Source organism: Nannobrachium achirus (assembly GCF_963921795.1).
Source record: "Nannobrachium achirus genome assembly, chromosome: 14".
NCBI classification, from domain to species: Eukaryota; Metazoa; Chordata; class Actinopteri; order Myctophiformes; family Myctophidae; genus Nannobrachium; species Nannobrachium achirus.
Genome location: NC_137821.1, coordinates 15,350,188 through 15,366,466, shown reverse-complemented (window position 1 = coordinate 15,366,466; position 16,279 = coordinate 15,350,188). Strand labels below are relative to the sequence as shown.

The 16,279-nt window shown below is 43.5% G+C and overlaps 2 protein-coding genes across 2 annotated transcripts; one reads left to right on the top strand and one right to left on the bottom strand.

Moving 5' to 3' along the window:
* The first annotated feature begins 1,189 nt into the window (after positions 1–1,189).
* Positions 1,190–6,989, top strand: LOC308298359 (uncharacterized protein). The gene is made up of 4 exons (XM_080741942.1): positions 1,190–1,275; positions 2,252–2,373; positions 2,893–3,140; positions 5,177–6,989. Exons 3-4 carry the CDS (start codon positions 2,960–2,962, stop codon positions 5,254–5,256), a joined length of 261 nt encoding a protein of 86 aa, XP_080598068.1. The 5' UTR covers positions 1,190–1,275; positions 2,252–2,373; positions 2,893–2,959; the 3' UTR covers positions 5,257–6,989.
* Positions 6,990–8,740: 1,751 nt separating this feature from the next.
* On the bottom strand, positions 8,741–16,279 carry cldn7a (claudin 7a; the record flags this gene model as incomplete). Its single annotated transcript, XM_080741894.1, has 4 exons — positions 8,741–8,918; positions 10,237–10,321; positions 12,999–13,163; positions 16,057–16,279. 4 exons carry the CDS (start codon positions 16,277–16,279, stop codon positions 8,741–8,743), a joined length of 651 nt encoding a protein of 216 aa, XP_080598020.1.

The window sequence follows — 16,279 nt, the reverse complement described above, 5'->3', positions numbered from 1 at the left end:
TGCGATTGTACTGATAACATCCATCCATCCATCCATCTTCAACTGCTTATCCGGAATCGGGTCACGGGGGTAACAGTTCCAACTGAGACCTCCAGATTTCCTGAACATAACATTCATTAATTCACAATCGTTCGACTGATCATACAAATAAGCGTGCTCTGAAAATGCACAAGGCCCACCCATCTGACCACTCACTGTTTGGTGGGCCGCAAAGGCACGATCACACTTGAGATTTACAAGGGGGACTTGATCCAATTGTCTCCTATGTGTTCCTCCTTCCCACTTCAGTCCAGTGTCTCTGCTGCTCATGAACTAGGCAAATGTTTATCAATTAAAAACTAGATGAATACAAATTGTTCCTTTAAGGCTATGGGACGAGGAGTCTGAGGGTTGTGTGTGTGCGCATGTGTGTGTGTGTGTGTGTGTGTGTGTGTGTGTGTGTGTGTGTGTGTGTGTGTGTGTGTGTGTGTGTGTGTGTGTGTGTGTGTGTGTGTGTGTGTGTGTGTGTGCAAGCGCTCTTATACACTGTCTGCTATTACTATGCAATAGAACTTATAGAAGTAAATCCCAAAATATGTATTTCATAATGCTAGTTAATGAAATCTGCTGACATGATTAACATACCACTAGAGTAGATGCCTTGTTTTTACCTGTTGTTTCCTGTCCTCTCAAGTGCTAAAAGGGTCACTTATCAGTCCATATATTGTAATGTGGTGGCATTTCTGCACTCCAATCTTATCATTGTATTGTTTATTACAGTATTACTGTAGATGCATGATGACCCAGTTGATGACGCTACTATAGTTAGAGGCTATCCAATAACATCCAGAAAGTTTCTAGTCATTTTCTTTACCACAACACAAAGAGCATCACTGCTGACAGAGCTGAGTCACTGTATTCTATTGTGTCCACGCGTAATTACGCAGTGCGCCCCGGGGCACTGACTGACTGGCGGCACTCCTCCTCCTCCACTATATAATAATCCATTAGCCCAGGCAGGCAAGCAGCTCACACAGTCATTATATGCGTTTGCGTGTTGTGTGAGCAGCGCTCCGTGACGTGCCGGGGTCGCTGTGACTCAGACGCGAGGAAATCCCCAGACAGTGACAGATACGGAGAAGGCCTTGACGACGGCAAGGAGCGGCGCTGCCCCTTTAAATGCACACTTCCTCCAATGCCAGCAGAAGGCTAGTGATCAACAACAACACGGCCGCCTTTTACCGGAGTCCTTCTGCCTATAAACACTACTACTACAGCCTCGTGTTGGCCCGAGAGGTAAAAAATCATATCGATCTTGGGACAATACTATTGGATTTAACCGATCCGGTTTTTTTGAGGATTCTAGTAATCGTATGTGTAATAACGGAGATACTATCTACGCTGAGTGGATCTACGGGCAGGGACGTTTATTGTTGTGTAACTTATAGCTATGATGATGGTTAGGACTCGGACGGAGGAGTCTATTTCGCCCACCTGTTAGATTAATTGACGCGTTATCTTGTCGATTTAATTGTGAAATAGAACAAAAAAGCATTGGTTCTTCTGTAGCTCTCTGGTCCATAGCGTTAGAAAGGAGTCACTGATGAGCTCTTGTGCGCACAGCCCTGGTAGCCCAGGCTGCTCAGCCTCTCGTTTGTAGTAAAAAATATATATAAAATATACTTTCGCTACTCACCAAAACAAAGACGGTTCTAAGATGTTGAACGCCTACTTTCCTTAGTGGGAACACTCGGAGCGCCCCACCTCACGTCTAAAATACACTTTTTGGCCAGGAAAGAAAATGTTTCACCGGAGGTTTTAGCTACTCCACAGCGCCCTCTACAGATCTTGTCAATAGAAAATTCCATTGACGAGATTTTGCCTTCCTGGAAAATATTTTCTTTTCTGGCTAAAAAGTGTATTTTAGACGGTTTAGTGGGGCTCAGAGTGTCCCCACTAAAGATATTAGGCTTTCACCTCCCTAAAGTCGTCTTTGTTTAGGTGAGCAGCGAAAGTGTATCTTTTATTTTTATTACAGACGAGAGGGTGGGGCGCAAGGGCTCGTCCCTGACATAGCGTTAAGGAGAACTCCTTCTAACGCTATGGACCAGAGCTAGTCCTGTGTATCCGCGGCAACGTATGTGTCTATGCGCACTCGCCGAAAGTCGTGTCTCTCTCTCTGTCTGTCTGTCTGTCTGTCAGTCTCTCTGACGCATTTATTTGTTGTTCTTGGGGCCGTGTCGTGACAAACGCTCTTTATTTTCATTCACAGGCTACAACAGCTGCAACCATTGCTTTTCTGCATTTTCTGGCATTTACTACTGCACTCCATACATTGATCGTTGAGTGCCATTGCGGAAGCAACGAGCGGTCTCAGCGTGACGGTACAGGCTGGTAAGTGGAGACATCTAGTGTGGGATACTGGCCAGGTGGGCATGCACCTCCATGTAAAATTGTCAAACGCTATGGATTGTTTCCCGAACAGTGTGGGTCGGGACTCGGGACCCATTTGTGGGTCGCAGACAGATTTTTTTATGGGGTCCATTTGTTTTTTGTTTCCTACATTTTGTTTACTAATTATTATTATTCCAAATATTTTCAAAAACAAAAGTCAAATATTTTTTTTCATGAAGAAATCAAATAAAAATCTTAGAAATTCCATTAGTTAGAAAACTAATGTCTAATAAGTATTGAAAATAGTTGTAGACCATGTTGTGAGCTTGTAGATCTGCTGTTTTCACTAGTTTAGGTCCCAGGCAAATCACATTTCTCTTTTTGGGTCTCCAGCTAAAAAGTTCGGGAACCACTGATAGCCGATCTACAAGGGCACAACGCATTGCTTCGTGCCACATTGTGTGCTTGTAGATCTGCTGTTTTCACTATAGTTTGTGTAATTTCTCTTTTGGGTCACAGGCTAAAAAGTTTGGAAACCACTGATCCGGTGGACACTACGGATAAGGCAGGCGGTTCGGTGGCAGAGATGTACGGGGCATCGGGGATCCCAGAGCTCATCCCGCCCAGCGGGCCGCCCAGGCAGGCCGGCCCGGCCGGCCAGTACAACCCGGGACACCCTCAAGTCAACGGCCATGGCGGAGAGGCCAACCCTCAGAGACTCGGGCAGAGGGCGCCCAAACTCGGCCAGATCGGCCGGTCCAAGAAAGGTGAGCAAAGTGAATGAATGGTTGCTTTTGTTTATTTATTATATTTCTTTATTTATTGGCATTTGGCAAGTAAACGTTTCAGTGGCGTATAAGATTAGTGGTTCAGAAACGTTATTTTGAGCTCCAACTGAGAGTGTACGACTGGAAACAAATGCACCCGTAAGATTCCGAGTGCATTTGGTTCCATTCGTGCACCCTCAGGGTCCCTGGACTGCTGTTTGTTTATTTTAACTACGTTGCTCACACATTATACACATTACCTGAATCACTAGCCACTCCCATTAAAACATTTGTTTAGGCGATTCAGGGGTCTGGTGACTCTCTCAATGGAGAGGCTTGCTCGGTTGACAAATCAGCATCGTTTCCACTCGATGATGTCGGGGCTTCTGAGCAGCGTGGGTGGGGTTTTCCAAGAACTCATGTCCAAATAACGCAGCGCCAGACCGTACCGCACATTCCCAAACATATCTCGCTCTCGCTATGAAACATCAGTATCAGTGTTTGATTACTAGTTAGTAGCGCTGCTATTCTGCCAGTTTCTTTGATTAGCAAGTAGCAACAGGTTAGCCAGCCACGTAACAACACCAATAAGGGTCGCTTAACAACGACGTTGTCTGCTTTGCTACTGTTGTGATTGATCAGGCGGTGAACCAATCGCAGAAGACTGCCACTTTGGCAACGCCCATCCCAGAAACAGCTGCAGTAGGAAGGGATTTCAGACTGAATAATGGATTGAAACGAAATGAAAATTCAGGCTGAGTGTCAGGCTACACACATTATGCTTTGTAAACAAGGCATAGGCCTACAAAAATAACCGATGAATGAATTATGATCTTTTCTTTTTTTTTTTTTACCTGACTCAGACTTAGGATTGCATCACACCAAATGCTCTTGATATGATTCTAAGTACTAAACGCTAAAGGGGGTGTTTGATAAGTAAGTGATATTTCGTGTTAAAATAAACTATAGCTCTATATTCTGAGAGTAATCATTGCTGTAGAGTCTTTGTTCGGTTACGGTGGTGTTATCATCTCTCCAGCTCTTTCGTTTTCAGGATGAGATAGGAGAGAAACCTCATCATGATACAGGATAATACAGGATACTGCCCTGATATTCCTTCATCTACAAAGCCATCCTTGGAAACCTGCCCTCTTACATCTGCTCTGAGTTTTGTTTTGATCAACAACTCTCACACAATCTCAGATCAAACGCTTGGCTGCGCTACGTTGTGCCCCCTCTGCGAACAGAGGCTGGCAACAGAAGCTTATTTTACTTTGGACCTTGGGCTTTGAAAGATCTCCAAACTAAAGTTATACAAACTACCCACACTGATTTGATTTGAGTCTTCAAACGGAAGCAATTTCTTTCTAATAGCTCTGATGTCTAGTTTTAGGGTACATTGATTTGTGCCTCAGTGGTCTATTGTATTTATTGAAGTATACAATGTGATGTTGTGTATGTTTAAAAAAAATCTATTTTGATTTGAACTGTTAGGGATTTTAGCTTGAGTGGTTACTGTAGTCAGTCTGTTTGTTGTGTTTTCTCATGTTCTGTCCATGGAACTTGTGAAATATCCTGCATCTTGGCCAGTGCATGCATGCCATGCATGCTTGTAAAAACAGAGTCTGTCTCAATGTATGAGCACACGAAATTGGAACTGGAATGCTATGAAATTGAAGCTTATAAATGGATCTTAGTGGGCTTTGCTGTCCTGAATGGATTGGCATTGGCATTCCAACCTTTCTTTTTCTACAGAGCAGCAGAAATGGGAGACCTCTGTTACTGAACAAACACACTACATTATAGCAAGGATTACGCTACATTATTGGAAAATAGAGCTGTAATATTTAACTTAACATTTCAAATAAATCATATCACGACACTTACACCCCCTTTTAAATAGACCTATCAGTAAAAACAAACCAAATATTTTTAGGCCTTCTGAAAAGTGCTGATTTCACCGTGTAGCTAGAGATGTGATTTTTGTTTCTATTATGAGAAGCACACTTGACAATCTTTGCCCTTTTCCTCTGCAGTGGATTTGGAGGACGAGGACTTGGAGGACATCATGAACAACAATGGACAATGTCAAGTATCCCTCGCACCCTGCTCCTAAAAATCACCAAGAAGTGCCAAGAAAGAAACAAAAAGTCTCCCGGGTCGCCAAACTCCATATCAGATCAGATATAAATGGCCTTGATCATTTTCAAGTGACCTACTGCAGCTTCTACATGGCTGAAACATGGCACAAATAATGGCAAGTCTGTTGCCAGGGAAAAGCCCAGACCTTGCGTGTATATAGTGTTTATTTAACTTTTGGTCAGACTGTGAATGAATTGTACCGTTGTTGCTCTCTCTCTACTGTACTGTATACCTCGGTAGGCGTCCGGCGTCGGGGATGAGATACTACAGAGCGTATGTATGTTCTTCTGAGCTTCTGAAATAAGGGCTACCTTTCTTAAAAGTTGCACTGAGTAGATTATAAGATGAAAAGCACCGCCCCATCACCAGCCTTCTTCCCCCTCCCCTCCCCTCCCTCCCTTTTCTTTCGGTGAAAGTTACTGATTTTAACGAGAGACGGGACACGTCTGGCAGAACGACAGCCTGTAAATGTGTGACATGCAGGCGAAACCTTAAGCTTTGTGCCGTGACTATCGTTCTCTCCTCTCTCTCACTTTACCAGAGTGGTGTACCATAATCCTGTGGATGAATGCTCGCTATTTTGAAACTGTTTAATGACGACAACTGCTAATTATTTATTGCTCAAAAGAAGAAGAAAAAAAAGACACAGGAATATGCTACTGTGTGTTACTATGGCTTATTATACTTGTTTTGTATTTTGTTTCTCAATGGATATCGTTTAAGATCACCTCTTGATTCAGATCTATTACGTTTTTCAATGAATACTGGTGCACTTTGTCGGAATGCCTGTTATGTGCCGTGACATGTTGCAGAATTCTATGCATGGATTGGAGTCTGTCGAAGCATTGGAAAAAACATGTAACCGGTATCCCATTATTAAGGGCTTACACTCTAGTATTTAAAACACATTGTGGTTTTTGTGGCTCTTTTTAGGTAATGTGGATGTTATTATTCACCTTCACCGGTAGCTCTAAAAAGGCAGACTCAGCAACATAATGCCATCATGGACAGTTAAATACAAGACTACTGGGTTTGGGGAGGCCTCATGTTGTTGGTGTTTACGGTTGACTGAACAACCGTGGAAAAATAATGATTTGTAAAACTAGACTTTGGCATGGGTTCTCATGGATGTCTCAATGCTGCATCAACCTGTCTCCTTTTCACTTTGAACAACACTTGAGAAGTTATTCAAGGTCTCTGGCTGAATGAGTAATTGTGCTTCTGAACCCTGCTCTCTCTCGCTCTCTCACCCACACACACGCGCGCGCGCACACTCACACACAGAGTGTTTTTGGTTTTGGAAACTGTGTTGACTTCAGCTCCTGACTCTGCAGTAATGTGAATGATGTTATCACAACAAGTGATGGCTAGCAATGATGCATTGTTGCTGAGGCTGTCTTTCCAATTATTTTCGATGATTGCTGACCATAGCTAGAAGGACCTGGGTGTGTATGACATGATGATGACAATGTCATATCAATTTATTGGTCTGTAATCCGGTTGCTGGTTGACTTTGTCCCGAGGGCTGGGCATTATTAGCAATGTGACACTAGATACCATCTGGGATTTTTAGATATCGTAATATTGTGACATGACGTGTTGTCTTTCCTTGGTTTTTAATCACTTTAAACTCTATTCTCACTATTTTGGAAAATGTTTGAAAGAAGAAACTGATTCTATCGTCAATGGGATAATATCGTCACAATATTGATATCGAGGTATTTGGCTAAACATTATTGTGATATTTGGTTTTGTCCGTATCACCTAGCCCTAGTGATGGATGCACAGTAGTCAACGAGCAGCTCCCCCCAGTCACAGCTAGATGGAGTAGTTGTGCATTCTTACAATTTGCATGAAAATGGAAGACTTTTCGTATTGCATCTTGGGGAAATAAAAGATGATCCTTTGTGGAACCTTTTGGGGTTTTCAATGATTTTAAAAGTCAATGATAATGTTTTATTTATTTTCTGTCACATTTATTTCACATAGCCTAAGTGACATTTTCTTCTGCATTTACCCATCCCAACTATTAGGAGCAGTGGGCACTATTAACTTAGCCTGGCTTTAGCCAGACTGATAACGTGGATTCACTCACACATTCCTCCACGGTATCAGTCTGGACTTAGGCCCATAGGCAGAGAGTATGAGGAATCAGAAAATGACCGGGCCAATCAGTGACTGCGTTTCAACTGCAGTTTATTTACCTTTTTGTAAATAAACACCCTACTTGATCATACTACAGTGTCACACAAAACCCTCAAAAGTAGCAGATCTAAAAGCTCGAAGTCGAAACGCAGCATAAAACGATTTTTTTTTTACTTGAATACTGAAAAGTAACATGGTTTCCACCCGACAGAGACGATATCCTCATTTAATGTTATAACTTACTATGACCACCAAACAATGACTATTATAGCAATAACCTTTATTATAAGTATTTTTGCACATTGGGAAATGAGTTAAAACAATGTTTTACAACTATTGTTGTTTTTTCATCTAGATAAACGCAGTGTATAAAACATACTATCAAGGCATCAAAAACTTTTCCTTCTCAAAAATAATGACTTGGAAAACATTTAAAATCGTTCAGAGGTTGTGTTGTATCACACCACACTATTACAGTATTTGTGCTAATCTACTGTACATATGTATGAACATTTCATCCTAAATGCAACAATGAATGACATGCCCAACAACATAAATAGATTCAAATCCTTGCACAGAAACTGGGTTTTGAGCCATATTACATCGATAACCGCACACCTAATAATAACCAAGGCACCTGTTGGTGGAATGATGACTGCATTAAAAAGTATTTCATATCTGTGCAGGGTTTGTAACAGGCAGGTATGAAGAAGTCCATGTGGATGAGTGTGGCGGAATGCTTTGTGTCATTCAGTCCCCGGCGTACTGTATACAGTCAGCCCTGGTGCGAAGCCGCACCCGGATTATGGTAAGGCCTATATTTATAACCATGCCATGGTTAATATAAACACTATATCGACACGGTATGACTCCCTTTGTGTTGTACAGAACCCCTGAGTAGACCAAGAGAGGATCCCAAGCACCACACTAGAATTGATTACTTTCAATTACATAGGAAATGCTAATACCATGGAGGTGTGAATGTTGGCCATAACCCCCCTATTATGGCTCCAATTCAAGAGGGCACACTCCAAGGGGACGTCCATTAATTCAGGGATCCAATTATAATGTGATCGCGAAGGCTGCTTGTAAACAATTGTGGAATGTTTGGATGGGGTGAGAGTCATCGTTCAAGAAACAATTAGGATTACGGCATGGTAACCAGGGGGTCTTAAGGGACTACACAGTATCTAGAGAACAAAAATCCTCTTTGCATAAGTCCCTCTCTGTTTGATTCACAACTTCCCTCTGCGACGAAATAAAAGGTAGTAATTCCTTCATTATCCGGTTCGGCCGAGCAGCAGGGGTCGCTCTCACACATACTCTTTTGTGCTGCTGTTGGAGCCCTGGCGAACGGCGGTGGCGGCGATCATGGACGGGTACTTGGACACGTGCTTTTTCCTGGGACAGGAAGCCGTCAGCATGGCCCCGCCTAGAACGTCCAGCAGGGAGCCGCCCCACGCAATGAAGATGGCCACGCCAAACTCAAACCTGGTAGATGGAGAGGAGAGGGGAGGAAGTGACCACTTCACCAGAGGAAAGAGCACCTCTAAAGACTATTTTTACTACTACAAGAACCAAGTGAACCGTGCAGTGCCATGAAACGTATTTCACAGGTTCTGGGTTTGTTTTCCATACACTACACCTGCTGAGTTCCCTATAGCCTACTTACTTAAAATGTTACGAAAATTGCGATAAATAGCCGATCTACAAGCTTGTATATAGGCGATGTTTGCTTTCTTTATTTCTTTCCCTTCAGGGCCGGTTCTGGTTATAACAGAAACTTGAACAGAAAAACAATGACACAACTTCACGGGTTCTGTGAAGTTTAAGGTTCTGGGTTACCTTTCGTAGTCAAAAAGAACTATTGGATGTGCGGGCTCCCTTGACAATTGAAGGCACTATCACAGTTACTGGTCATGAATATTTTACTATGTTGTTTTTACCGGCACAATATCAGCAAGACAGAAGATGGATAGAAGTGGGAAGCCAAAGCCATAAACTAACAGTAGTATATGATAAATTATTTAAACTTTCTGCAGGTGAGTGAGGACCTTTTTCCCTCTCTCCTTGATATCAATATCAATATAAAACAGTTGAAAGAAGTTGAATATTATGCTGGAGCAGAAAACAGCAAAGTGTTCATTAAACTCTCAGAGTGTAAAGCAGGGGTCTTCAACAGGGGGTCCAGGATCCCTAGGTGGTCCTCAGAGTTACTACAGGGCAGCATCCAAATCTTTGTGTGGTAGAAACTTTTTTATATTAACCACTTGAACCTGTGTGTCCATATTCTAGTGTTCAATAGAACTAGTGTTCATTTAGAACTTTAGCCAAAAATAGCAGATCTACAAGCTCACTACGCCTCGCAGCACGAGGCGTTGTGAGCTTGTAGATCAGCTCTTTTCGGCAAAGAGGTTTGGTGTAGAGGGGAAAAAGAGCAGACTAAGTACAGAGTGAAAGGTCAAGTATTGACGGTTCAAGTGGTTAAATATCTGAAAACACAAATTGATATGAATCCAAAATATATTGATGATTGTGCTGTCAAACGATTAAACTATATGGAATCTATTAACAGGTTGTGGGGGGGTCCCTGCTTCATCTCTCTCTCAACTAAGGGGTCCTTGGCCTGAAAACGTTGAAGACCCCTGATTTAATGTATTTCTTCTGGCTGGATCTGGCAGCGAACACTGGTGGGCGTCCAAAAGCCCTGATTTATACTTGTGTGCCATGTCGTACACTGGTGTGAAACCACCGTAAGCATAAATCACCCTAAAACCAGGGAACGGAATGTGGGAATGTGGGAACTTACTTGGTATTGACGGGAGTGTAAGGATTGTAGAAGGCCCGGATGACGTTGTGAGCGAACCAGGAGCACGCCACGATGGCACACAGGCCTGTGTAGGAGAGACGTCGACGTCGTGGGCAATAAAAAAAGAGCACAACGATCCATTAGTGTACATCCAACACAGACAAGGAGTCAGGGGTGTCACACCAAATTCTGGGCCCTGGGTACAAGGATTCACTGCAGGCCCCCAATGAATGTTCTTCATATAGGGGAGGGGGTTTAACCCATTTAGACTGGAAACGCATTATTACGCATTATTTTGTGCTTTAACTATTGAAAAATAGCAGATATACACGCTCACAGAAGTCAAATTTGAGTTACAAATGATCTACAAGCGCCGCGCTGTGAGCTTGTATATCTTCTAGCTAAAGTATAAAATAACTAAGGCCCCCTCCACCTTGCCCCCCCCCCCCCCCCCCCTTGTGACGCCCCTGCAAGGACTTATCCCTTTGAAGACGTTAGCTCCTGGCTCCATCACAATTAGCTTTTAGTGCTATCATCCCTCTTATGTAAGGAGCGGCGCCGGCTGATAGTGCTTCCATTCACTCTAATGGCCTCGGGAGTGAACCCTCCTACACCCAACACACATCTCTCACATCTAGGCATGTGATTTATTGGCAGCAGTGACTCGGGTGGGCTTTTGATGAGATGCTGTGCAACTACGCTTTGTTTTTTTTCTGCTTCTGGTCCCGTAGTACTAGAGCTGGGGGAGTTTTCTTACTGTTTTGGATGTTATTGTCTCCACCAGCCGAAGGCTTGGGGGAGAGTATGTTTTCCCCTTCGTCCGTCCGTCCGTCCGTCCGTCCGTGCGTCCGTCCGTCCGTCCGTCCGTGTGTCCGTCCGTGTGTCCTCACAGTTTGTGTGCAGCTAATCTCAGTCGCCGTTGGCCCGGTCGCTGCCAAAGTGAGCACACACATTCCCTGGATGCCAATCTAGAACCTCTGCCCTAAATTTTTCAAATGGACCTTTTCTAGCGCCACCTAGTGGCCGATGTTCACAAAACACATTTCTGTGCACTACTCTTACAGATTTTGTCAAAAAATCCTACAAATCGGTAGGCAGTCTCCACCAGCCGAAGGCTTGGGGGAGAGTATGTTTTCCCCTTCGTCCGTCCGTGCGTCCGTCCGTCCGTCCGTGTGTCCGTCCGTGTGTCCTCACAGTTTGTGTGCAGCTAATCTCAGTCGCCGTTGGCCCGGTCGCTGCCAAAGTGAGCACACACATTCCCTGGATGCCAATCTAGAACCTCTGCCCTAAATTTTTCAAATGGGCCTTTTCTAGCGCCACCTAGTGGCCGATGTTCACAAAACACATTTCTGTGCACTACTCTTACAGATTTTGTAAAAAAATCCTACAAATCGGTAGGCAGCATCTCGACAGTCATGTGATCGACACAGATCTGTCCGATTTTGCATATTCCATCCGGATTGGCTAAGATTGGCTTCCAAAGTTTGTAGGATTGAGCCGTTTTGAACAAAATGCCTCAAATCCCAAACGCAAAGTGCAATTATCATGAAATCGCGCACACACGTTCCCACTAGGCCGAGGAAGAAAAGCCACTTAATTTTTTTTAAATCAGCCTCATGGTGGCGCTATAACAGGCCGATTTGTGGTTTTACCTATAACTCCACCGATTAGTTTCAAACTTTGTAAGCGCACTCCCTAGAGGCTAAGGATAAACCTTTGCCCTGCATTTTTCACACCAGCCTTTTATAGCGCCACCTTTGGACCGACTTAAGTAAAACACATTTTTGGATATTACTCCTTGAGATTTTATCCAAAAATCACGCAAATCGGTACACAGTATCTCTATAGTCATGTGATCAAGTCCGATCCGTCTGATATTTCATATTCCATCCTGATTGGCTAATATTAGCTTCCAAAGTTTGCAGGATTGCTCCGTTTTTGAACAAAATGCTTCAAATCATCAACGCAGCTTGCGATTACCGTGAAATTTGCCACACATATTCCCACTAGGTCAAGGAACAAAAGCTACCTTTTTTCACATTGGCCTGTTATAGCGCCACCAGCAGGTAGCCTTTAGCAAAAGACATTTTTGGAACATAATGCTTCAAATCATGCATGCAGCGTCCGATTTCCATGAAAGATCTATGGTGAAGAACATATGCCACCCTTTTTACATTGGCCTATGCCCACCAGGACACACAGCCTGGTGGAGACCTGTGCTCGGAAGAGCACTGCTTCTAGTTTGAAGTGCTGTCAAATGACGGCACATACTGGATAACGGGTCCATTCGGTTTCCATTTGTGCACTCAGAGTTACAAAGCCGACATTCCAATTACCTCCCACTCTCTCTACCCACTCAGCTTCTTTCAAATAGCAAAGAGGTTTTGTATTAATAATACAAATCTGCAGAGTAACTAGTAGATCAAGTTTTCAAATAATTGTAGTGGAGCAAAAAGTACAGTATTTGCCTGTAGAGGAATATAAGTATAAAGTAGGCCTATTGAACAATGGAAATACTCAAGTAATGTAAAACATACCTTAAATTTGTTCTTAAGTACAGTACTTGAATAAATCGTCTGTCGGGTTGAAACCTTGTCCAAAACTGTTACTTTTCAGGATTAAACTTTTGTCTCTTTTGTGTGACTGTGTTTTGTGGCTGTAGTATGATCAAGCTCTAATCAGCACAAAAAGTTAAATTAGAGTTTTTTTTTGCCTGACAGCAACACAATGTACTTGGTTCCTTAGTTCCCACCACTGCTCACCTCCCACCAGCAGGACGATGCCGCCGATCATGGCCACGCGGGACTTGCGTAGTTTGTCGTTGGCTCCGCAGGTGGTGCACTTCATCCCCATGCAGGCCACGCCCAGCCCCGCGATGGACACAATGATGCCCACGATCATTAGGGCGCGAGTGGCCTGGAGGGCACCTGGATGAGAGAGAGAGATAGGTCAAGTTGGCTATAGTTAGTTAATAATCAATCCTACAGGAATGTGTTTAAAAATAGAGATGCGTACACCTGCATTGTATACACATGTATTCAATGCAGACTTGTACTTTGAATTTGTCTTGGTTATAATGAACATAAAACAATTAGTGAGAGTAACAATGAAAGCAGAATAATACTACACCAGATAAAACTAATTCGAATAACACACAAACAAAACGTTCATTAACGCACACACACTTGCATGCATTTGCATACTCTGTAAATTATCTAAAGACAATGTTGTTAGCAGTAGCACAGTGATTATCATCATCATCCTTATCATTACTAGGATAGTTGCTGCCCTGCTCCATACATTAAACGATGTGTACACAGCAGTCAACATTGAGACACAAACGCACACGCACACTATAATTATCTGAAGATGAAGTTGTTTGCAGTAGCACACTAAGCACAATGATCATCATTATCATTACTAGGATTGATAGAGCCGTTATCATTTTCAATATGTTAAATGCTTTACACACACACACACATACACACACACACACACACACACACACACACACACACACACACACACACACACACACACACACACACACACACACACACTCACAGCACACACACACACGCACGCTTGCACTCTATCTCTGTCTCTCTCGCTCTTTGTGTATGTCTCACTCTCCCTTCCCATCTGCTGCAGTTTGCGAGAAGAGGCATTGTACCACCACGGTACCCCCTCATCTATTAAAGCCCTTATAAAACTATCACAGGACAGGATGCCCCCATCCTCCTCCTCCTCCTCCTCTCTCTCGCTCTGTGTCCACCTAGAACCAGCCTGTACCAGTCTAGGCCATCCCTGCCCTGCCCAAACAAACACAACCACCCAGCAACTCCATGGGAGGGGAGAGGGGAGTGATGATGATGATGGGTTTTGATGGAAGAGGAGAGGGCATGTACTAGGCAGGGAAGGACAGAAAATGTGATGTGTAAAAGAGAAACACAGACAGACAGACAGACAGACAGACAGACAGACAGACAGACAGACAGACAGACAGACAGACAGACAGACAGACAGACAGACAGACAGACAGGGTTATACTAAACTGGTTTCCAACTGTGTTCCAGATAACAAAAGGTCCTTATATTCACCACACACTTCCCTACCTACCTACCACCCTCCTGCACATTACTCCATTCATTCAAACCACAAACCATGCCCAACACACATCACAGACCCTCAACGGGTCTACTTTTTAATTGACATGATTTTGTAGTTTTGGAGAGAGAGAGAGAGAGAGAGAGAGAGAGAGAGAGAGAGAGAGAGAGAGAGAGAATAGAAAGAATGATAGATGGGTTGGATGTAAACCATGTGCAGTAGAGGATTGTTGTGATTTAATGTCTATCAACATTTCCCGGCCCCCAGGGGCATGAGCTATGTGGGCAGTACAGTAGGTGTTCACTTGTTGTGCATGTGCGTGTGCGCATGCATGTCCACACACAGGTCTGTGCCATCATGACAGAGGGTTGCATGGCTGGCATTGTGGGGGAGTGTTAATAAATAGTGGTCTCGCTGGGCAGAGACCACTCATGTTGTTTCCACTATTTATTACTCACCTCAAATCTAACACATCAATCTTTTATAATGTTTGGTTTCTTTGGGAACCCAGTAGCCTAGTAAACTAGACTCCTCCTCCTGCCTTCTGATTCGAATCTCCCCTGAAAGGAGAGTCTGGTTTACGAGGGTAGGAACGCAGGGCTTGTATTCAACCTTTTTAAATGTTTAACTTTTTAAAACTAAAATTGTAAAATGGAAGTCATTGTAGAGGCAAATATGGAGCTGTATTTGACAGTGACCTCCATCATTTGGATGTCAATAAGATGTTACAGCAAGCCCACACGCTTTCTTTCGGGAACAGTTCTAGTTTAACTATGACATCCGTTTTACCTGAAAATGATGTCAACTCTGTTTTACACTTTCAGGCACATCAGCACTCCAGATATAGTGCTCTAAGATTGGTGACTCAGACTCACCGGATCTATCCTCTCTCAATCAGTCCACCTGTAATGTTTGGAACGGTGACCTGTGACCATTCATCACCAGTGCCCTACCGTGAGTCTGTCATGTCTCCTCCAGTGCCAAAAAAACAAACATGCACTGAGCACTGAGCGAACAGTGCATTTTTATTTTTTATGTGTGTGAGGTTGTGTAAATAGAGTTGGGGGGCTGGGGGTACAGACTAGTACAGAAATGCGTGCAGGCCTAATGCCATATGGTTGCTAAGCAAAACTGTTAGGAATGGGGATTACAATGTACTCTATATGTGGTGGCTTTTACTGGCCAGAGCAACTGAATACACTATCAATTATGTTGAGGTCCTTTCAGTCCGGTTTCTATTCCACATAACCTTGTGGGAGAGGGGACTATCCCACAGTTAAAGCACAATGGACAATAATGATTGCCTGGTCTGAATGAATGGTACCAGTATGTGGGACCATAAAGTAAAATCAAGTAAAAATCCTTAAACTCAGATTGTGTACAGCAAATGTGAACAAATGGACACGCTTGCTTACATGTGTTCACTCTAGAGTTATTATGAAACATTAGGCCTACTGAGGATTTGACTGTGTAGAAGGACGTAAATAGGCCAACAAATGCACAGGTGATAAATTAAGCGAGTCAGCGTGTCGACCACCTCTATTTCCTACCCGGTGATGGCAGGATCCTGTCAATTACGCCCATGCGTAATGATGGTGCGTAATAGTGGCCGCCTGACACACTACGCGTCAAATGAATTTAGCAAGTTGTGAAGAAAAATAATAACAGCCAGTGACTGTGTGATTATTGAGGATATCCGTATTCGGTACTCACTGTCAAGCTGCAGGATGGAGTCGTAGATCTTGCACTGTAGCTGTCCGGTGCTCTGGAAAGCGCATGACATCCACAGTCCCTGGTACATGGCCACCGCCGTTATGATGTTGTCGCCGATGTACGCTGACATCTTCCATTGGGGCAGGATGGTCCCTATGATGAGTCCAATGATACCGACGAGCGATAGGGCAAATCCCAACAGCTGGATACCCGAGTTGGCCAT